Source organism: Oncorhynchus nerka, linkage group LG2, assembly GCF_034236695.1.
Source record: "Oncorhynchus nerka isolate Pitt River linkage group LG2, Oner_Uvic_2.0, whole genome shotgun sequence".
In the NCBI taxonomy this organism is placed as follows: domain Eukaryota; kingdom Metazoa; phylum Chordata; class Actinopteri; order Salmoniformes; family Salmonidae; genus Oncorhynchus; species Oncorhynchus nerka.
Window position 1 is genome coordinate 87,463,629 of NC_088397.1, and position 20,385 is coordinate 87,484,013.

Genomic DNA, 20,385 nt, shown 5'->3' on the forward strand with positions numbered 1-20,385 from the left:
CGGCAACACCCGGACGATGCTGGGCCAATTGTGCACTGCCCTATGGGACTCCCAGTCACGGCTGGTTGTGATACAGCCTGGATTTGATTTGGTGTCTGTAGTGACGCCTCAAGCACTGAGATGCAGTACCTTAGACCGCTGTGCCACTCGGGAGCCCAAACTAGCAACCCTCCAGTTGCTGGCTGGCCTCTCTAACCGCTAGGCTACCTGCCACCTCAACAATAAAAAAGCATCCAAAAACACAACTTTAGATATGATTAGGGAATATGATTTGTCAAAATGTGTTGACGTAAACCACTTTTATTTATGGAAGAAGAGCCAAGGGAACAGATGGTTCCATGGGCCTCAGCTGCTAGGGTTGGCCTAATTGAATAGTGTCTCCCTGAAGACCAGTTCCTGCCAGTGCCAGCAAGGAAACAGTAAGCAGGTGGGATGTGGAGGAGGAGCCCAATACTGACGGCTCACCCTGAAGTTGCTCAGTTATTTTCAGTCGTGTCGAAGGTTGTCAACTTGGCCGTAGGCTATAAGAAAGCATGAGACCCTGAGGAGACTTCAAAACAGAGGTGGGTTCTTAATCTAGCTTGATTATTTGGTAATGAATAAATTGCGAAGTAGCTAATAACTCTTGATTCCTAATTCCTTTATTTTGTGTTTCATATGTGGTCATTGTAATATTTGGTGGAGTTAGTGGCACAATATAGACTTCTGATAGTAATGCTAAGTATAAATGTTTATTGGAATATAAAAGGGAGACATTATGAAGCAAATACAACTTTATATTTTTTGTGAAAATTATATGCCAATCATCAGATTACATTATCAATACTCAGGTCTATATTGGTTTTATAATACCAGTCCATTTACCTGGTTTAGTGAAACTGTGTGAAGAAACATATTAATTCCATCACAAGGTCCATGACAAGGTTATTGCTTGATGGGCTTAAAGACGTCAACCAGTGACTTTTGTACTTTTACTGTTGAAGCGATATCCCAAATACAAATACAGTAAAAGCACACACACGAAAGGGTCAAAAATATGTTTTGAGCAAAATAGTTTTTTTTTTCTGACACAAGCGCAAACATCAAGGAGTATGGAATTCAAGGACTTGGTCTGATGGTAATCGGTGATGTCGACGGCCTCCCCCCTTGCTTGAGGAGCAATAGAGAACAAAAACCACCCCCACCCACACAACTTGTGCTGTCATGACATACCCGGACCACCTATTGAGATGTGCCTTTTGTTAGGTAAATCAGTGAGGTGAAAAGGAGACTGGAGTGTCACATTAAGGTCAGAGTGGCAGGGCTGGGTTGGTTACTTTCTAAATGTAATGTCACCTAAATAAAAAGGTACCTAGGCTGTCCAAAATTGTAATCGGTAATTTAGCTCTCTCTTGCAAGGTTCAGATGAATCGGTGGCGGAGATCAGTGGATGAGATTCAGGCCAGGAAACGGCAGGTCACAGAGTGTGAGCGTGCCCTGGAAGCCCTGTGCAAGGTGACTGCCTGTTTCCAACAGATGGCCATCTCTATCGGAAGTAACTCAGACGGCAGCTTTCTGAGAGAGGAGATGGACGAGACCAGAGCACTGGCTCATAGAATCTGCACAGGTAAGGCCACTATAATGCTGTTGAATGTTACATGAACCTCAAGATCTGACCCTTTCTTATTCTATCATTGAATGGGGTTCCACAAACAAAAGGGTACTGTGATCTGACCCCTTCCATTCAAATTCAGGTCAAATCTTTAAGTGCAACATTCTCTCAGCCAATTGGTGTCAAAAAAAAATCAAAATTGTTGACAGCACTGTCTTTTCAAAATCACACGTACTTTGTATAGTGTAAATCATACGCAAATTCCACTGTGAATAATTGTGCGTCGTCTCATGATCCAGGGTTGCACAGACGCCTGGTCCCTCTATTGACAGAGACGGCGACTGAACCTGGACAAGAGGATCGATTACAGGTGCAGAGACTGTGGGTTCTTTTCCTCACTGGGCTAGAGAACCTCCAACAGGACCTGCACAAGGCCAGTGACTTAATAGACCACTTCCCTTTGAAACAAAGAAATGACCGCCGGGCCCTGGTGAACACAGGAGCTACAGATGGGGTCACTGGGGTGTCTGCCAGAGCTGCTTCAGTCCAAACCCCGTGGCTAGCAGTAGAGGTGGAGCAAAACCCTGACCTAAAGACGCACATCACCCAGATTGACGTCCTGGTCAAGGAGATGCTCCAGAAAGTCAGCATTCCTTTCTGGGCAGTGGAGGCTACCCAAGAGGCCTGGGTGGAAGGCACTCAGTCTCAGGACGCTGCACACGATCAAGATGAGACTCTGGAAGAGATGATGGTGGTGTCCCAAGATGACCAGATGTCTAGGTGTTGTCAACCTCTAAACTGTAAGTTAGGGTGTATGTTTTGTCTATAGACCTGAAGACTGGGGTGTACTCTGAAACTGTTAATGGTCAGTGAAACTTTGAATAAAGCCTCATTCATACTGTACATACATTGTGCAATAACTACAAGTAGCTTTGCAAAATGGCAATCCTGTGTAAAAACTAAAATGTGTAGTCCTGCAATTTTAAAACGACAGTACACAGGACCGGCATTTTGCATAGCGTCGTGTTGCATACACATGGTATAAATTAGGTTTTTACATGCACAAGTCATTTCTATTTACTATTGAAAATTATAAACGTTAAACATCTGTAGATGCAGTCAAAGAACTAACACATGCTTTAAGGTATGATCAACTATAAAGAGCTCCTTGATAAAAGGATAGATTTGTATGTTCAAGACCTTGTATACCTAGGTTATTGATTCATTTTGTAATACACTGACTACACCAGGTGGATACATCCAGCCACACAAGCAGGTTGAAATAGCATAACAACATTAATGGTCACCAGTCAAAACAGTCACGGACATTTAGCTCGCTAAATGGTCCTGGGATATAAAAATTGCGTTATTTTACCCGAAATACACCAGGTCGTTTTTCCCCCCCTTTCAGGGGTTTTGACCTATTGAGTCACAAAATCATGTGCCCTCTACTCCGACAATTAAGCCACAGATAAAAGGGGAAACCTAGTTTATTATATCTCCTTCATATGCTGTTTGGCAACCAACTTTAAGGTGCCAACTGGACTTGAGTGAGGACCTAAATTCAGCTTTCAATCACCCACGTGGGTAAATTCTCCTAAAAACCAATGACAAGATGGTCGTGTGACACAAATAGAACCAAGTTGTATTTTAGCGCCTGGCTACAGAGACACACGCGAGCAGTTTGGGTAAAATTATTGAACATGTGAACATTTATTTTGCAACAGGGCCGGTGTGGTCAGCATGTTAGAATTAACGTTGTATTGATTGCTTGAAAATGTATTATGCAAATTAAATAAAGTCAAATGTTGATTGGAAAATAACCAACAAAGCCACGATCACACTTTATTCACATAAAGTTTATACAAACATAAAAATATTGTACAGACATACCCAGTATTTACATAATCAGAAGAAAGAAACACTTAAAAATAGAACACATGGCAGGATTGTAGGATCTTGGGTCAGTTCTTGTAGGTAGAGTTCAAATGGGCTTTGAATGCTGTAAGAAAGACCTTTGTTCAATACCGTACAAGTTTAACAAAACTGTTTAATTCATGACACTAATATTTACAAGGTACAAATTACCTATGGGCCCTGGTCAAAATGTGTGGGTCCTATTGTAACAGACATTGTCCATCTACTAACCTTCCTGGTTATGCCAAAGCTCAGCAGCAGCAGTGTTCAAGGGACTCTCATTGTTGGGCTCTGGACAAGACAGATTTTGGTACAAGGTTAGCAAATTTTTTAGTGGCACAAAACCTAAATTTTTTTTTTTTTAATGATTTGAACCCGGTGCATTGATAAATCTGATCAGACCCCCTTATGAAAATGGTTGGGCGACAACAGACGCCAAATAAAAAGACACCTCACCTCCTAATAAACTCTGGATGGACAGCAGGATGGAACGCACATCGTACAGAGCTGACCATTTGTCTTTCAAGATATCCAGACAGATGAATCCCTGATCGTCAACGTTGGGGTGGAAACACGATGTGATGAACTTCACGCGTGGGGCTTTGTAAGGGTAGCCACTAGGGAATTCCAGCGACAGCTTGTACCTCAGGCCTTCGTAAACCTAAGAGAAGGAAGAAGGCTGACATTCTTTAATATACTTTTTTTTTTTTTTACTGCACAAAAGCTAATCAAGGCGAGCATTTGAATGTTGACGGAAGACATGTAGATCTTGTTATGGCATCCGTATAACGCCTATCTGAAACAGTTCATGTATATATTCTGACGACCTTTTGGTCGCAGGAAAGAGTTTGGCTGTTCATGCACACAAATTTCTGTCCAGAGGCAAGCCAAAGCCCACGCCCCTTCGTCGGTGATTGGTCAAAAGTAGGTCATTGTTTGTGGTCTTTCAACACGAGACAAAAAAAACCGCCATTGCTTCTTGACACACTGCTCGCTTAAACTGGAAGCCGGAGGAAACGCAGTACAGCTGGTGACCGAAGTCAGCGGGCATGCGCCTGGCCACCACAAGAAGTCGCTAGAGCTCAATGGGACAAGGACATCCAAGCCGACCAAACCCTCCCATAACCCAGACGAAACTGGGCCAATTGCGCGGTGCCTCATGGGTCTCCAGCACTGCCTTTGACCACTGCGCCGCTTGGGAGGCCCTACACCAAACATCTTATTTTGTCAATTCACTTTGGCTATCTACTCCGCATTCAGAACAGTCTCATCGGAGTGTGCCAGGGTGTCAGTAATCAGCAACAAAGCGTAATTAAATTGTTGCCGGCAGCAGTCAGTCACCAAAGCTCTGGATAATCAGCTCTGCTAGGGCAAGTAAAATAGTCAGTGGGGCACTCTCATTTGTGTCTGGAAGTAGCTAGCAAGCTAGCCAACATTAGCCAGTTAGCTTGGGTGCTTGACTGCCGTTGATGTCAGAACGCTCGGATCAACACTACTCCTCAGCCAGAGCGTCCACTCTGGCACTTCAGATTGAATTTACGAACACAACCGTAGTTTGACGTAAAATTTTGTGACCAAGATCTCCTCAGCAAAAAATTTAAACTGATGACAGATTTATGTAGTCATCTTACGTTAATTATATTTTGAGGAAGTGGCTACGGCGTCTCAAGTTCAACAAACTTTTTTCAAGCAACGGTCTTTTAAGGGAATACGCAAGCACAAGCGGTCTGTTCACCTAGCCGAAGCATGCCAACACCTTTACCCATGTTCATCAGGCAGGGTTACACACCATCTACATTACTGGTCTTACAATCAGAGCCCCTGCCAACGATCCACTTTTCATGGTGGAGTATAAAGAAACCTTTACTTACTGTTCCCTGAGCGCCGTCTATCGTTCCGATCCACTTAAAAAGGTTGTCAGATTCTGGGAAAGCCGAGATCCCCTTATGTCCAGACATCTATATGACATGTGCAAGAAATAACCTTCAGATCTAAAATAGTTGCTTTCCAAATAGATCAATTGACATCTCCAATTGTGATTAGGACATAGCCCTACACAAGGAACACTTACCATTAGTGTCATCAGCTCTTGTTGAAGTCTAGGGAGTAAAAAAATAGACATTTAAAATGTGCCCAAACTTTGTGCAATGACTAGCCCATATACCAATGTAAGTAGTACTTATCCCCCATCTTAAAAATCCGCTAACATGTAGGCTGTTACAGAACAATACTTTTTGGTTCACTTAACAGCTAAATGACAATTTCTCTAGGACCATTTGTTAAGACCCAGCCTTAGTATAAAAGTAAGCAGGGAATAAATCTAGAGTATTCGAGGTAGACTAGCAAAAGTTGCGGTTTGATTACGGAGACAACTAGGTTAAATAAATATGTCGACATGCCATTGAGGAAGGCACTTAACCAGAATTGCTCCTCTATGTCGCTCTGTATAAGAGTATCTGTTAAACGACAAATGTACTCCGTTCTCTCACTTCTGCCCCACAACCACTAGTGGAGGACAGCTCCCGTTGAGACCATTGAAAGATCATGTCCTGGCACCCCGATGGTGTAACCAGCGTCCCCTTGAAGCTATGCCCAGTTTCAGAAACCCTTTCTTTTGAAGATGTAGGGTTATCCTAAATATTTGCACTGCACCTCAACACAAAGAGCCTTTCGTGAACAAACATTGGCACTTAACCCCCTCCTGACTTTGCTGATCGCTACTTTGAGGAACAAATTACTTTGACAGATGGTTGTCCCACCTAGGCATCTTAATTAAGATGAATGCACTAACTAAGTCTCTCTGGGTAAGATCTTCTGCTAAATGACTAAAATGTACATGACAGTAACAAATGTCACAAACCTTTTAGTGACTGAGCCCTTTGCGGCACTCCCACCGGTCTCATTGCCTTTCAGAGCGGCTGTGGATGAGGAAGCTGCAGGGTCCATATTTTGAGAGGCCATACTTGTAACTTATTGGAATAACATAATTCGAGAGGACGGTAAGTAGTTAGCAAAATAGAAGGCAACAAACAAAAATGTACACGTTACTTGAAACACTCAAATGCACGTTGTATCTGTCATTTTGCTTCGTGCTAGCAAGCCACTAATCAACAGGGGTGTCGTCATGACGTTAGCTAAACAAATTACAGTAGTTAGCTAGAAAACATTTGATTTGAAGTTGCCTTGGCTAATTAACAGTAGTTGGTTAGGTTTGCATTGGCTAGCACAGAGACCCTATGACCTAAACATAAACTGTCGAATTCACACAAGCCAATAACACAAATGGGTATATTTGCTAATCATGTTAGCATAGCAAGCTAACGTTAGCTTAGTTAACGACGCAGTTAGCCGAGTGTCGTCTCGTTAGCGTTATTAATGCTGCAGTGTACTTTTCAGCCAAGCTACAGTTTTGTTTGTTTGTTGAATAACCAGTACTGCCTATCCTATACTTCTGAATGAATAATAAAACGTCGCCATACTTGCCTGGTGTGTCGGTTCTGTCCACCGACTCTATTCTTCTGCTACTGAGTTTTCAAACTGTGTCGGTACCCGCCCACCCGTTTAAACCGCCTTTATCAAATCGGTGTCACCACCCCATTTACAAATATGACCAATCGCAACATCAGGTTTAAAACAAAGCAACGCTGTAAACAACCATTCGGAAGACTGCACTTTACAAAACACTTCGATGTAATTGGGTGAAATATCATTCGGAAGAGACAGATTTGCCGATGGTTGTACGGTCGCACTAAACACAAACTCGCGTTCCCATGCTAGTCGGAACTAGGAAATTCGGAAATGTCCGTCTTGCTGATTCGTTGAAAGCGGCACACGTGTGTAACGACAACCAGTTAGCAAGTTGACTTTTTTTTTTTGAGTTTCATAGATCCAACGACCACTTAAACGCGGCATGAGCAATAGTCGGTCGGCCAGTCATAATTATGGCTAAACCGCGCCCATTTCTACAATGTATATTCTTAAAACCTAACCATACTAACACCGCTAGCCGTGTTTCTACCCCTAACCTTAATTTAAGATCCAAAAAGCACATTTTTGTAGTCAATTTTAAAATGTGAACATGTCTCAATAATATATATTTACCTCCACTATTGTGGAGGTAAATATAGATACAGACTGTACATTAAAATATCTCACACATTTGCTTCAATATTTTAACGCAATAAACCATATAAAAAGGTAGACAGACATACAATGGATATTTGAATAGAACGCCTGTAGATAAAATAAACGTTCTGACAAACATACTGAATAAATCAGACATAGACAAATCAAAACCTTTATTTCTAAGCGAATATGGTTGATTCATATCTTCACTAGAAAAAAAGTATATGGTCTAAAAGTTCATCATGGTCTATATGCCATGAAGTACAATGACATAAAAGCACCTGACATTGTAGAAACATATTACAATATAAAATTGAGAACACAGTTGAAGATGGGAAAACAAAATGACTGATTTTACAAGAACAGTAACTCTTTATTGAACTCAATATTCAATGTGGGCGGAGGCACCCCCCCAGGCCCCAAGAACCGTTCTATTACCAAGGGGCCATAGGCTGCCAAAGAGCCCCTTTTAACCATCAGAGTACTGTAAGGAGTGTTTTGTTTTTTAATTAAGAAAAAAAAAGGATGGGGGGGGGGCATTTCTTCATCAAATAGAACTGATCAATTACTGACTTGGCTAGTTAAATAAAAGTTACATTTATAATATATATATCTATAAAAATAAACATTAAAAATAAAACTCTGTAATGGTATACAATGAGATCCAAAGCCACACGGGCAAAAAAGACATTGGCACTCTTGTACAGTCTCTCGTGATTTGATACGATTGATATATTCATTATTTCCGTGGTTTTCTACGGCTGTATCAGAAATTGACATTTTACATTTGAGTCATTTAGCAGACTCTTACAGAAGCAATTAGGGTTAAGTGTCTTGCTCAAGGGCACATTGACAGATTTCTCACCTAGTCGGTTCAGGGATTCAAACCAGTGACCTTTTGGTTACTGGCCCATTGCTTTTAATCGCTAGGCTACCTGCCGCCCACAAAATGGCACCCTATTCCCTTTACAACACTACCTATGTCCAGGGCCAACAGGGCTCTGGTCAGCAGTAATGTATTATATAGGCTAGGAAATAGGGTGCCATTTGCCAAGGTAGACTAGGACTCTACTCCTTCCCTGAACTCTGGACCTCCATGGCCTTCTGCATCTTCTCAATCATCCACCCGGGAACTGTGAAAGGCTTCAACTCAACTGGCGTCATTTTCAGGTCAGGGCAATCTCTTTAAAAAACAACAACAGAATCTTAATCTCACCCTGAAAACTGTGTAACCCCCTTTAGGCTTGATTTTAGCCTGGTCGTCCCAGATCTATTTGAGCTGATGGCTACAGCCAATTTATCTGGGGTGACCAGGCTAGGCATGCCTGGTTTAAGAAGTGAATATCCATCGAAGATACTCCATTCAATGACAGATGAATTGACACTTGTTGAGTAAAATGGGGGCCAACAAAACATCTTCCTTACTTGTAATCATTACTCAGAGAAAGGTCCTGGACATCCTCTTCAATAAGGAGATAGGCCTATAAAATTATAAAATGTTTAGATCATGTTAGATTAGCTTACATTAGTTCATAGATTTAGCAGAACATACTAGTTTTTAAAAAGGTGCAAATATGTAGAAATCTCTCCTCCATTACCTGGTTGTTCAAATTCTATAATTTCTGCCTAATTTCAAAGTTTGTAATAAAACAAGCAATTTATAGTGTAAAGGATCATATTACAATCTTTTCAATAATAAAAAATATTGTATTTTAAGCTGATGGGCATTCACTCACTGCTCTAGGATGTAGTGAAATAAGGGTCAAGAGGGTGCTACTAAATTCATGTCTAACCGTAGTTCTTTGCCCTATGCCATTATGAATCAGATTCGACTAATCATTAGATTGGTCTCTAAATATCATAACCTTGGAGGCCTCCCGACCGAGTGGCGCAGTGGTCTAAGGCACTGCATCGCAGTGTTTGCGGTGTCACTACAGACCCGGGTTTGATCCCGGGTTTGTATTATAACTTTAATACGCTAGTACTTAACAGTGTTGATTAAATAAGAAGGTAGACTTCACTTAGAAAAACCCAATTTGTGTCACACAGGAACCTGTAGCCACTAGTTAGCTTGTCAGTTGACGTTAGAGCCGTTCTGCCCGCGGAGCATTGACATGGTTCTATTGACCAGCGACCACTTTCACTCTAATCATGCTAAATTTTCTGAGTAGATCGTCTATCCTGTGAACCATATATGGTAGAGACATAGGGTCTGGACTATTGTTTTTTTTAATGCAATTCTATATTGAAATGATGTATTATTATTTTTTACATTGAAATAATAATGTTATGGGCGAACACCCTATAGCTGTATGAAGCTGATGTGTACAAAACTGAAAGTAAAAAGACACAAAAGCTAAACTTAAGGACCGGGAAGCATAGAAATGACCGCTTAGACTTGCTTTCAATGAGAATGACGGATCTATAACTCACATTTCTATGTGAATTTGGTCGGGTCGCCCACAAAAGATTGGTTTCTGCTTTAGCCAACTCTGCATGAAAACTAACATGACAGAGGAGTTTGGCTAAAGCAAGATCTGCGACCAGGCTAGAGATCTGCGACCAGGCTAGAGATCTGCGACCAGGCTAGAGATCTGCGACCAGGCTAGAGTTGGAAACAGAGCTCTTACCATCTTTCCACCTGTAGCTCTCATATGCTGTCTCTCTGCCAACCAGTGTTTGTCCTGGGCATCGGCAGCATACTGAAAACACACACAGACACAGTACTTTATTACTTGGCTGTAAGCTTTGTAATGGTTTATGGTAGGGGAGAGGGGATGGTCGTCTCACTCACAAGTTGGTTAGCAGACAGTGAAAAAAACGTCACAGCACATGGCCACTCCGGTTCCACATTTACTTTAGACTTTTTTGATTCAATTCTATGTGCTCCTTTCATTCAGTTATTAGCTACCAATGTACACATGAAATACAATTTACTTAAACAAATATTGCGTACTTCTAAATCTACAGCTTGTTGTGTAACCATAAGATAAAACATTACAAGGGGTCATCCACCTACAGGTAAATGCCAAATAAAGGAAACATGAAGTGTCTTAATATGATGTTGAGCCAGAACAGCTTCAATGCACCGTGGAATAGATGCTTACAAGTGTCTAGAACTCTATTGGAGGGATGCGACATCATTCTTCCACGAGATATTCCATCATTTAGTGTTTCGTTGAAGGTAGTGGAAAACGCTCTAGAATCTTCCATAAAGTGTTCAGTTGGGTTGACATCTGATGACAGATGGCCAGGGCATATGGTTTAGATTTTTTTTATGCTCATCAAACAATTCCTTGACCACTTGTGCCCCTGGAAGAGACAACTCCCATCAGAATATAAATTATTCACCATAGCTGATCTCACAGAATGGCTGTGTATTTCTTGGGGTTTACCCTGCCCTCTAAACCATCAGAGCCACCAGAACCTTCATTTCCTCAAGTGTTTCCATTGTTTTGGCTTTCCACTAGATGTTGGAACATTGCTGCGGGGACTTGCTTCCATTCAACTACAAGAGCATTAGTGAGGTTGGGCGATTAGGCCTGGCTGGCAGTCGGCATACCAATTCATTCCAAAGGTGTTCGATGGGGTTGAGGTCAGGGCTCTGTGCAAGCCAGTCAAGTTCATCCACACTGATCTCGACAAACAATTTCTGTATTGACCTTGCTTTGTGCACGGGGACATTGTCATGCTGAAACAGGAAAGGGCCTTCCCCAAACTGTTGCCACAAAGTTGGAAGCACAGAATCGTCTAGGATGTGATTGTATGCTGTAGCATTAAGATTTCCCTTCACTGGAACTAAGGGGCCTAGACCGAACCATGAAAAACATCCCAAGACCATTATTCCTCTTCCACCAAACTTTACAGTTGGCACTATGCAGTCAGGCAGGTAGCGTTCTCCTGGCATCTGCCAGACCCAGATTTGTCTGTCGGACTGACAGATGGTGAAGCGTGATTCATAACGCCAGAGAATGCTCCAGAGTCGGAAAGGTAGCATCCTATGACAGTGTCACGTTGAAAGTCACTGAGCTCTTCAGTAAGGCCCTTCTACTGCCAATGTTTATCTGTGGAAATTGCATGGCAACGGATGTGGCTGAAATAGCCGAATCCAGTATTTTGAAGGGGTGTCCACATACTTTTGCATATATAGTGTATATCGATTTGGATTCTGCATTTAGTGCTTATTAAACCTTCTAGATGATGCAGAGCAAATTCATTTATTTTACAACTGTTTGATATACAACCACATGTACATCCTGCATTTATTATCGCCTGACGGAGAGAGCAAGAGAGAGAAAACGAGAGAGAGAGCGAGCAACACAATTAAACCCAACCAAAACATGAGAAAACAAAAAGAAAATCACTTGACATATTGGAAAGAAATAACAATAAAACTGAGCAAACTAGAACCCATATTTATGTTCATTTATTTTCCCTTTTGTACTTGAACTATTTGCGCATAACATGATATCTGCAAAGTCTTTTTTATTTTGGAACTTTTGTGGGTGTAATGTTTACTGTTAATTTTTGTTTATTTCACTTTTGTTTATTATCTACTTCACTTGCTTTGGCAATGTTTACATATGTTTCCCATTCCAATAAAGCTCTTAAATTGAATTGAGAGAGTTACCTTGAAGAGGTCAGCATGTTTGATGTAAATCCTTCCTCTGGTGCCACCCATTCCTAAAGCTCTACAATTAAGCAGGGATTTCAGGTTTCATTAGGAACATAAGATAAAAACAACGAAGACCAAGACAGTTGGTGGACCACGCTCCCATGTAACTCAATTGAATTATCTTTTTTTTGCGTGTGAGTCAATGAAACATTGTTAATACTCAACTTCCAATTTCCACTTACTTATTTGCTCTGGACCCAAGAACAAATGTGCTCCCTTCATTCAGTCTGGAAGGGTCCCACTGTAGAATGTGAAAACATTGTATTTTATAGGGAAAATGTATCATACTCAAATCCATGGAACAGAATGTATTTTTTAAAATTTATTTTAATTTCTTTAAAAAAAAGTCAAATTACTATTCACCCAAAAAGGACAGTTTGTGATCTTTAACTTGTTATAAGTATATGGTATAATTGATAAATGACTATTGCATTCAGCCATTACTATATAACTAATTAATAGAAGCAATAACATATAAACTCTTGCCTTAGGTCCCTCACGCTTTACGGACTCCGATGTCTTGGGCTTAGGCCTACAGAACATGCATATGGATCACAGCATTTTACATCATACAAGTTTGAATATTCACGTTAATCTAGATTTCCATTGAAGAAATATGCGATGACAAAGTTGTATTTCACCTTTATTTAACTAGACTAAGTAGCATCACTTGCATGTGAATTAGAGTTTGAGCATTCATGCAGCAGTGATTTTACATGTAGGTTTTGACAATGAAAACAACTGCTCACTGACAGCAAGGTAAAAACAGGTGTTGTCGAACAGGAGTGCATACTCACACATTACTATACATAGTAGGCTTGAAAGTGGACCCGACAGGAGCTGTCATGCGCCCTTTCCGCTGGGAGAAAGACATTGCCATATTGTCAGTTATTCTGCGTTTAGGGTTTTTTATTTTTTGATGAAGGTTTATTCTACAAGGGCAGACGAGTTTACCTTCTTTGGAACAGGGCTGGATCTTTGACTGGACTCATCCTCCAGCTTCACCCGCTGCAAGAAAAGAGATATTGTCGCTGAAGTGGAAGAGACAGCGATAGCATTATATCCTTATTTTCCCGCCAAAAACTTCATTCAAGATGTGGAGGCAATAAGACTAATGCAATGAGGAAAACACTCATTCATACTTCCAGCCGGCATCCTCACTTTTTTATTTGACCTTTTTTTAACTAGGCAAGCCAGTTAAGAACAAATTATTTTTTACAAAGACGGACAAAACCCGGACGACACTGGGCCAATTGTGCGCCGCCCTATGGGACTCCCAATCACAGCAGGTTGTGATACAGCCTGGGCTGAGATGAGATGCAATGCCTTAGACCGTTGCGCCACAACATCCCTTTTTGGAAGCGTAAATCAGTGTCATGTTCACTTAAAAATCTGCAACTTCACTTAGGATGACAACTACGTTTAAGTTATGAGACTTGGACTCATTCTAGATGAGTGTTTCTACAATACATCTCACATCCTACCTCCTCGCCTCCTTCTCAACCGTATTGGAGGAAAAGGGCCAAGGTTCCTAACCTCCCTGCCAATGCACTTTGAGGTAAAGAAAGAGGAATGTGAGGAATTGATGAAAGATGGATTGAGAAAGAGCCATCGTGATTTTCACTCAAAAAAAAAATCTTCCTTTACCTTAACTGGAGGCTCAGGGCCGGGTCTTGCCACTGCCGATTTCTCCCCGTCTGAGAAGAGCTGTTTGGCCTGACCATGGACAGGAACATTACTCATAGATGTCTCTGTGCATTAACCACAGAATCTAAACACTGACCATTCTTGAAACACATTTAGTTGGCATCTTACATTTTCCAAGCAGTTTCTGCAGGCTTCTCGGATCAGCTGCTCGGTCTGGATGTCCTCTTCGAAGTTCTCCTTCACGTTGCTGGCTGCTTTCTCGAAAAACTGTCGCAAAGAAAGAAAAAAAGATTGCCACCCCTGTTTTCAGTACTCCAGCACCTTACCCGTTTGAGGGTAACAACACGGAGGCTTTTTTGTTTTATGAGATTAGAGAGCACATTGGAAGGAATTATTGACCATTCCTCCATACAGAATCTTTCCACATTCTTGATCTCCTTCGTCTGTACTTATGGACTGCGGAGAGCTCTATTTTCATGTAATTTGACCATAGCACTGCCTGGAGTTTGATAAAAGGCATTGGTGCATGGACTGGAATCGGTGCTATGAGTTTGTGTTTGGAAGCATTCGCAGAAAAGTACCTCATACTTACGGTAAAATATGGTGGTGGGTCTTGTACGTTATGGGGCTATTTTACTTCCACTGGGCTTTTGTTACATTTACATTTAGCAGACGCTCTTATCCAGAGCGACTTACAAATTGGTGCATTCACCTTATGACATCCAGTGGAACAGTAGTGCATCTAAATCTTTTAAGGGGGTGAGAGGGATTACTTTATCCTATCCTAGGTATTCCTTAAAGAGGTGGGGTTTCAGGTGTCTCCGGAAGGTGGTGATTGACTCCGCTGTCCTGGCGTCGTGAGGGAGTTTGTTCCACCATTGGGGGGCCAGAGCAGCGAACAGTTTTGACTGGGCTGAGCGGGAACTGTACTTCCTCAGTGGTAGGGAGGCGAGCAGGCCAGAGGTGGATGAACGCAGTGCCCTTGTTTGGGTGTAGGGCCTGATCAGAGCCTGGAGGTACTGAGGTGCCGTTCCCCTCACAGCTCCGTAGGCAAGCACCATTGTCTTGTAGCGGATGCGAGCTTCAACTGGAAGCCAGTGGAGAGAGCGGAGGAGCGGGGTGACGTGAGAGAACTTGGGAAGGTTGAACACCAGACGGGCTGCGGCGTTCTGGATGAGTTGTAGGGGTTTAATGGCACAGGCAGGGAGCCCAGCCAACAGCGAGTTGCAAGGTCACAACAGCATCATTAACGTTACCAAGTACCAGGACATTTTAGATCCAAAACCTGGTTACCGCTAACAGGTGGCTGAGGAGGGTGCTAAAGTATTGAAAACAGAGGTGCCAATCATGAGGGTGCTGGTGTATTGAAAACACAGGTGGAAAAATGAGGAGAGTGCTAGAGTATTGTAAACAGGGGTGTCAATAATTTCGACTCCTATCCTTTTTAGATGTGTTTATTACTTTTCCAAACAAAATATATTCCTTGTTAGTATAAAATAATATATTTTCCCAATTTTTTGGAGAACATATATCTCAGTATTTGCATTATTTATGTTATACAGTCTTATTTTCCTCATCTTGATCAAGGGTGCCAATAATTATGGACCTGACTGTACGTATGTATATATGTATGTACAGTACCAATCAAACGTTTGGACACACCTATTCATTCAAGGGTTTTTCTTTTGTTTACTATTTTCTACATCAAAACTATGAAATAGTTATATGGAAACACATATGGAAATATATAATACACATATGGAAACGTGTAGTAACCAAAAAAAGTGTTAAACAAATCAACATACATTTTCTATTTGAGATTCTTCAAAATAGGCACCCTTTGCCATGATGACAGCTTTGCACACTCTTGGCATTCTCTCAACCAGTTTCATGACGTAGTCACCTGGAATGCATTTCAATTAACAGGTGTGCCTTGTTAAAAGTTCATTTGCGTTATTTCTTTCCTTCTTAATGCGTTTGAGCCAATCAGTTGTGTTGTGACAAGATAGGGGTGGTATCAGAGGTGTGGACTCGAGTCACAACTTGGACTCGAGTCAGACTCGAGTCACAAATATGATGAATTACAACTCGACTTTGACACCAATGACTTGTGACTTGACTTGTACTTGAGCCTCATGACTCGAACTGACTTGAAACCCTCCCCAAGCCCAAATGTAAAAAATTATGCTAATAAAAAAAAGTGTGCAGCGCATTAACTCTTAATTTAAAAGATTACAGTTTGAATCGGACAGCAGCCAATCAAATTGAGCCAGCTGAGAAAAAGTTGCACGTGGCAGTGCAGAGGAACTTTGGCGGTGAATTCAGATGGAGCCCTTGGAAAGATGATACTCAAAATGTTTTTTTTTTTCCGGATATAAAGACGACGCTGTATCAACAAAAAATGGATTGCAACTTGCAAAACACGCAGGAAGAAAATTACAGACGGAGGAACAACAACTTCCAACTTTGTTCGACATTTGAAGCTGCACAAAGAACGGTAAGTCGTGGCTAATATAGCCAACAGCTATTTATTTGATTACTTTACTAGTGTATCATGTAGGCTAACGTAACGTTAAATCAATGAGCCTCCACACAGTCAGTCAGTGCAGGAACATGATCATTGCACCCAAGATTGAGCTACAACTGGCTAGACAGTTGGTAGCCTAAATCCTGCCTGATGTTACTGCTGTTCCTAAAACCATTGACACATGTTAGCCTACCGTAACCACACAAAGAGAGAGTGTGTGTGTGTGTTAAGGATGGGCGATTGTGTACAAGCCTACATCGCCAGATTGCACCCCATAGCGATCCTCGATAGTCAATCACTATTGGGGGGGGAGGGTCTTTCATGGCTACCCATGTATTTCCATGGAAATATAAAGTTTATTTGCTAAGTAATAAATGCATAGATATTTTTAAAAGCATTCATGATTTGCGTAAATGTAATATACTGACTATTACTTGTTAAAAATATGAAATGGTATTACATTTGGTGAAGAGCACATTATGACTTGTTTAGGACTCAAAACTCAAAGTTTAGGACTTGAGACTTGACTCGGACTTGCCTATTTGACTTGGGACTTGAGTGGTAAAGACTTGAGACTTACTTGTGACTTGTAAAACAATGACTTGTCCCACCTCTGGGTGTTATATGGAAGATGGTATTTTACCAAATAGGGCTAAGTCCATATTATGGCAAGAACAGCTCAAATAAGCAAAGAGAAACAACAGTCCATTATTACTTTAAGACATGAAGGTCAGTCAATCCGTAAAATGTCAAGAGCTTTGAATGTTTCTTCAAGCACAGTCACAAAAACTATCAAGCACTATGATGAAACTGGCTCTCATGAGGACCGCCACAGGAAAGGAAGACCCAGAGTTACCTCTGCTGCATAGAAAACAATACTAAAAGACACCAACAGAAGAGGCTTGCTTGGGTCCAGAAACATGAGCAATGGACCTTAGACCGGTGGAAATCTGTCCAAGTTGTGACTCGAGTCCACACCTCTGATACCACCCCTATCTTGTCACAACACAACTGATTGGCTCAAACGCATTAAGAAGGAAAGAAATAACGCAAATGAACTTTTAACAAGGCACACCTGTTAATTGAAATGCATTCCAGGTGACTACGTCATGAAACTGGTTGAGAGAATGCCAAGAGTGTGAGTCCAAATTGTAGATTTTTTGTTCCAACCACTGTGTCTTAGTGAGACGCAGAGGAGGGGAAAAGATGACCTCCGCATGTGTTGTTCCCACCGTGAAGCATGGAGGAGGAGGTGTGATGGTGCTTTGCCGGTGACACGGTCAGTGATTTATTTAGAATTCAAGGCACACTTAACCAGCATGTCTACCACAGCAGTCTGCAGCGATACGCCATCCCATCTGATTTGCGCTTAGTGGGACTATCATTTGTTTTTCAACCCAAAACACCACCTCCAGGCTGTGTAAGGGCTATTTGACCAAGAAGGAGAGTGATGGAGTGCTGCATCAGATGACCTGGCCTCCACAATCACCCGACCTCAACCTAATTAAGATGGTTTGGGATGAGTTGGACCACAGAGTGAAGGAAAAGCAGAAACTCATTCAAGAATGTTGGAAAAGCATTCCTCATGAAGCTGGTTGAAAGAATACCAAGCGTATGCAAAGCTGTCATCAAGGCAAAAGGGTGGCTACTAAATCTATTTTGATTTGTTTAACACTTTTTTTGGTTACTACATGATTCCATGTGTGTTATTTTATCGTTTTGATGTCTTCACTATTACTCTACAATGTAGTAAAGATAAAGAAAAACCCTTGAACGAGTAGGTTGAAGGGGGGGCCTTTCCCCCTCAGAAATGTTTGGGAACTTGCAGGTGCCTTGGTGGTAACATCTCACAGCAATAACTGGCAAATCTGGTGCAGTCCATGAGGAGGAGATGCACTGCAGTACTTAATGCAGCTGGTGGCCACACCAGATACTGAGTGTTACTTTTGATTTTGATCCCCCCCCCCCCCCTTCGTTCAGGGAAACATTCATCCATTTCTGTTAGTCACACGTCTGTGGAACTTGTTCAGTTTATGTCTCAGTTTACTTCTCTTGAATCTTGTTATGTTCATAAATATTTAAACATGTTACGTTTGCTGAAAATAAACACAGTTGACAGTGAGGACGTTTCTTTTTTGCTGAGTTTATAAGCACCCCCCAAAAAAATGTATATAAATACAGCAGACTCACCTTCATGTATTTTCTGAAGACTCCCATAATGTCTTCATTGAAGCTGGGCTGTAGAACTGTTCGCAAGAGGTCCATGGATATAACAGGGTCTGTGTAGCTAGATGCACAATGACACTACCAGCTATAACACACCTTTTGTAAAATCGGTCTGGAAAGTCACTCAACAAAACACATCGTCATCACAGTTTCTGCTCTATCTTAACTTGACAATATTACACATACACAATATTTGGTTTTGTATCAAAGAGATTCTCCTGTACGTTGTTTACTTATTAGCCAGTAGTAGTAGTTCTAAAAGTAGAGCTTGTGCTCCCCGAAAATTGCGTACTGTCACATTATGTTCACCACTTCATTGCGCTCTCTCGCTCTGCTGTTAGTGCATCATGTGCGTCTTGCTAGTTGTCACTCATATGGCGAGGGGCTGATTGCTCATTGGTTGAAATCGATGTGGGGGACAAATACTGCAGTACATCTTCCAGAAAAACAGTCGCTTTTAAAACTTGGGCTTTCCTGGCTAATTAAGGTAAGACAGTAATTATGCTCATAGATGATGCATGTATGAACTACACATTGACACATCCAGCTCAAAGCAGGAGGTTTAAATAAAATACAAAGTAATTGCCAAAGTTTAGGAGCATGTCTTTAAAGGCAGACTAACAATACTCAAATGTGTTTTTGTTGGTGTACTATCCCTTTAACAGGGAGTCAACTTACCTCATGGTCATCTGTGAGCGTCTGCCCCGGCGGTAGACCTGTCTGTGCTTTATCATGATGTTCCATGGATTCTGGAAGAAGAGACCAAAGGATGCATAGAGTCATTGAATGTCACCTGAGTCATCATCCCATTCCCATCACATGAGGTGTGTTGACAACCACTTTTCCACATTCCCCTATGTTAAGTGACATTTGAAATGTTAGTTAGATATACATTTTAATGACAACTATAACTTGCTGAACTTGTCGACTAGCTGATAGTTAAAACGACAATCGCTATCGATCCACCTCATCGAATCACTTCCAGGCACGATCGGAATGAGCTCGAGCGGTCAATCTACGAAATGTCACATTAAGTTGTTCACATTGTTTCTCGTAACATAGTTATGTAACGTTAACTGTGTAGGAATCACACTTAGGAACGGTAATAATTTTGCAATTTTAATGCATGCTCAGAGCTCACCATAGTTTGTATAGGTGGCTGTTCAACAGCATCTTGTTGAAGCCAGTCCCTCCGTCCCTCACCTCGATGGGCACCCATTTGGCAACAGCCCTTTTGGTATCTGGCTGGATGGAGTGTGATTGATCCACGAGGACGGTTAAAGCTTGAGACGGCTCCCAGGACAACTATTTTTGATCCCTTTTGTCGAGGTTGTTACAGAAGTGTGCAATGCTCAAATTTAGCTTACGTAGTCTGATTCTTTTTATTTCAATAGGCTAAAATGATCCAAATGCTGATTTAAATGCGCGCTGGCAAATTACTTCCGAGTATTTTTTTTTACTGAATATTCTAGCATTCAAAATAAACCATTATCCTATTTTCTAACCACACTGTTGTTTTAAAGAGCCAGGGTGTTTTTCAAGAAACCAAAGCGAACTCTTTACTACCGCCATCTATTGCACGGGAGGTACAAAAATGTATTTAGCGCACGCGTAAAAGCTACGAAGGCGTGTCCGTGCGACGAAGGCTTTGAACCATTGCAGCCGCCATATTTGTTG

The 20,385-nt window shown here is 41.5% G+C and overlaps 3 protein-coding genes across 4 annotated transcripts; 1 reads left to right on the top strand and 2 right to left on the bottom strand.

Moving 5' to 3' along the window:
- Positions 1 to 458: 458 nt before the first annotated feature.
- zgc:109913 (regulator of G-protein signaling 9-binding protein) lies at positions 459 to 3,629 on the top strand. The gene is made up of 3 exons (XM_029684917.2): positions 459 to 563; positions 1,075 to 1,606; positions 1,891 to 3,629. Exons 2-3 carry the CDS (start codon positions 1,405 to 1,407, stop codon positions 2,418 to 2,420), a joined length of 732 nt encoding a protein of 243 aa, XP_029540777.1. The 5' UTR covers positions 459 to 563; positions 1,075 to 1,404; the 3' UTR covers positions 2,421 to 3,629.
- On the bottom strand, positions 3,424 to 7,088 carry ube2c (ubiquitin-conjugating enzyme E2C). Of its 2 annotated transcripts, none has more exons than XM_029684948.2 (7): positions 6,992 to 7,088; positions 6,369 to 6,477; positions 5,580 to 5,607; positions 5,380 to 5,466; positions 3,965 to 4,169; positions 3,740 to 3,799; positions 3,424 to 3,593 (listed from the first exon to the last, which is right to left on the bottom strand). In XM_029684948.2, the coding sequence occupies exons 2-7, from the start codon at positions 6,467 to 6,469 to the stop codon at positions 3,556 to 3,558; spliced, it is 519 nt and encodes a 172-aa protein (XP_029540808.1). In that variant the 5' UTR covers positions 6,470 to 6,477; positions 6,992 to 7,088; the 3' UTR covers positions 3,424 to 3,555. The 2 variants fall into 2 exon arrangements, with proteins under 2 accessions (XP_029540808.1, XP_029540815.1); XM_029684955.2 differs by having other exon boundaries at positions 6,988 to 7,088.
- A 701-nt stretch (positions 7,089 to 7,789) lies between these two features.
- On the bottom strand, positions 7,790 to 20,267 carry LOC115144164 (deoxynucleotidyltransferase terminal-interacting protein 1). Its single transcript, XM_029684970.2, has 13 exons — positions 19,850 to 20,267; positions 19,387 to 19,457; positions 18,673 to 18,769; positions 14,124 to 14,222; positions 13,956 to 14,024; positions 13,263 to 13,316; positions 13,106 to 13,167; positions 12,795 to 12,840; positions 12,491 to 12,549; positions 12,264 to 12,324; positions 10,264 to 10,335; positions 9,059 to 9,114; positions 7,790 to 8,816 (listed from the first exon to the last, which is right to left on the bottom strand). The coding sequence occupies exons 1-13, from the start codon at positions 19,925 to 19,927 to the stop codon at positions 8,702 to 8,704; spliced, it is 939 nt and encodes a 312-aa protein (XP_029540830.1). The 5' UTR covers positions 19,928 to 20,267; the 3' UTR covers positions 7,790 to 8,701.
- Between the last annotated feature and the right edge of the window lie 118 nt (positions 20,268 to 20,385).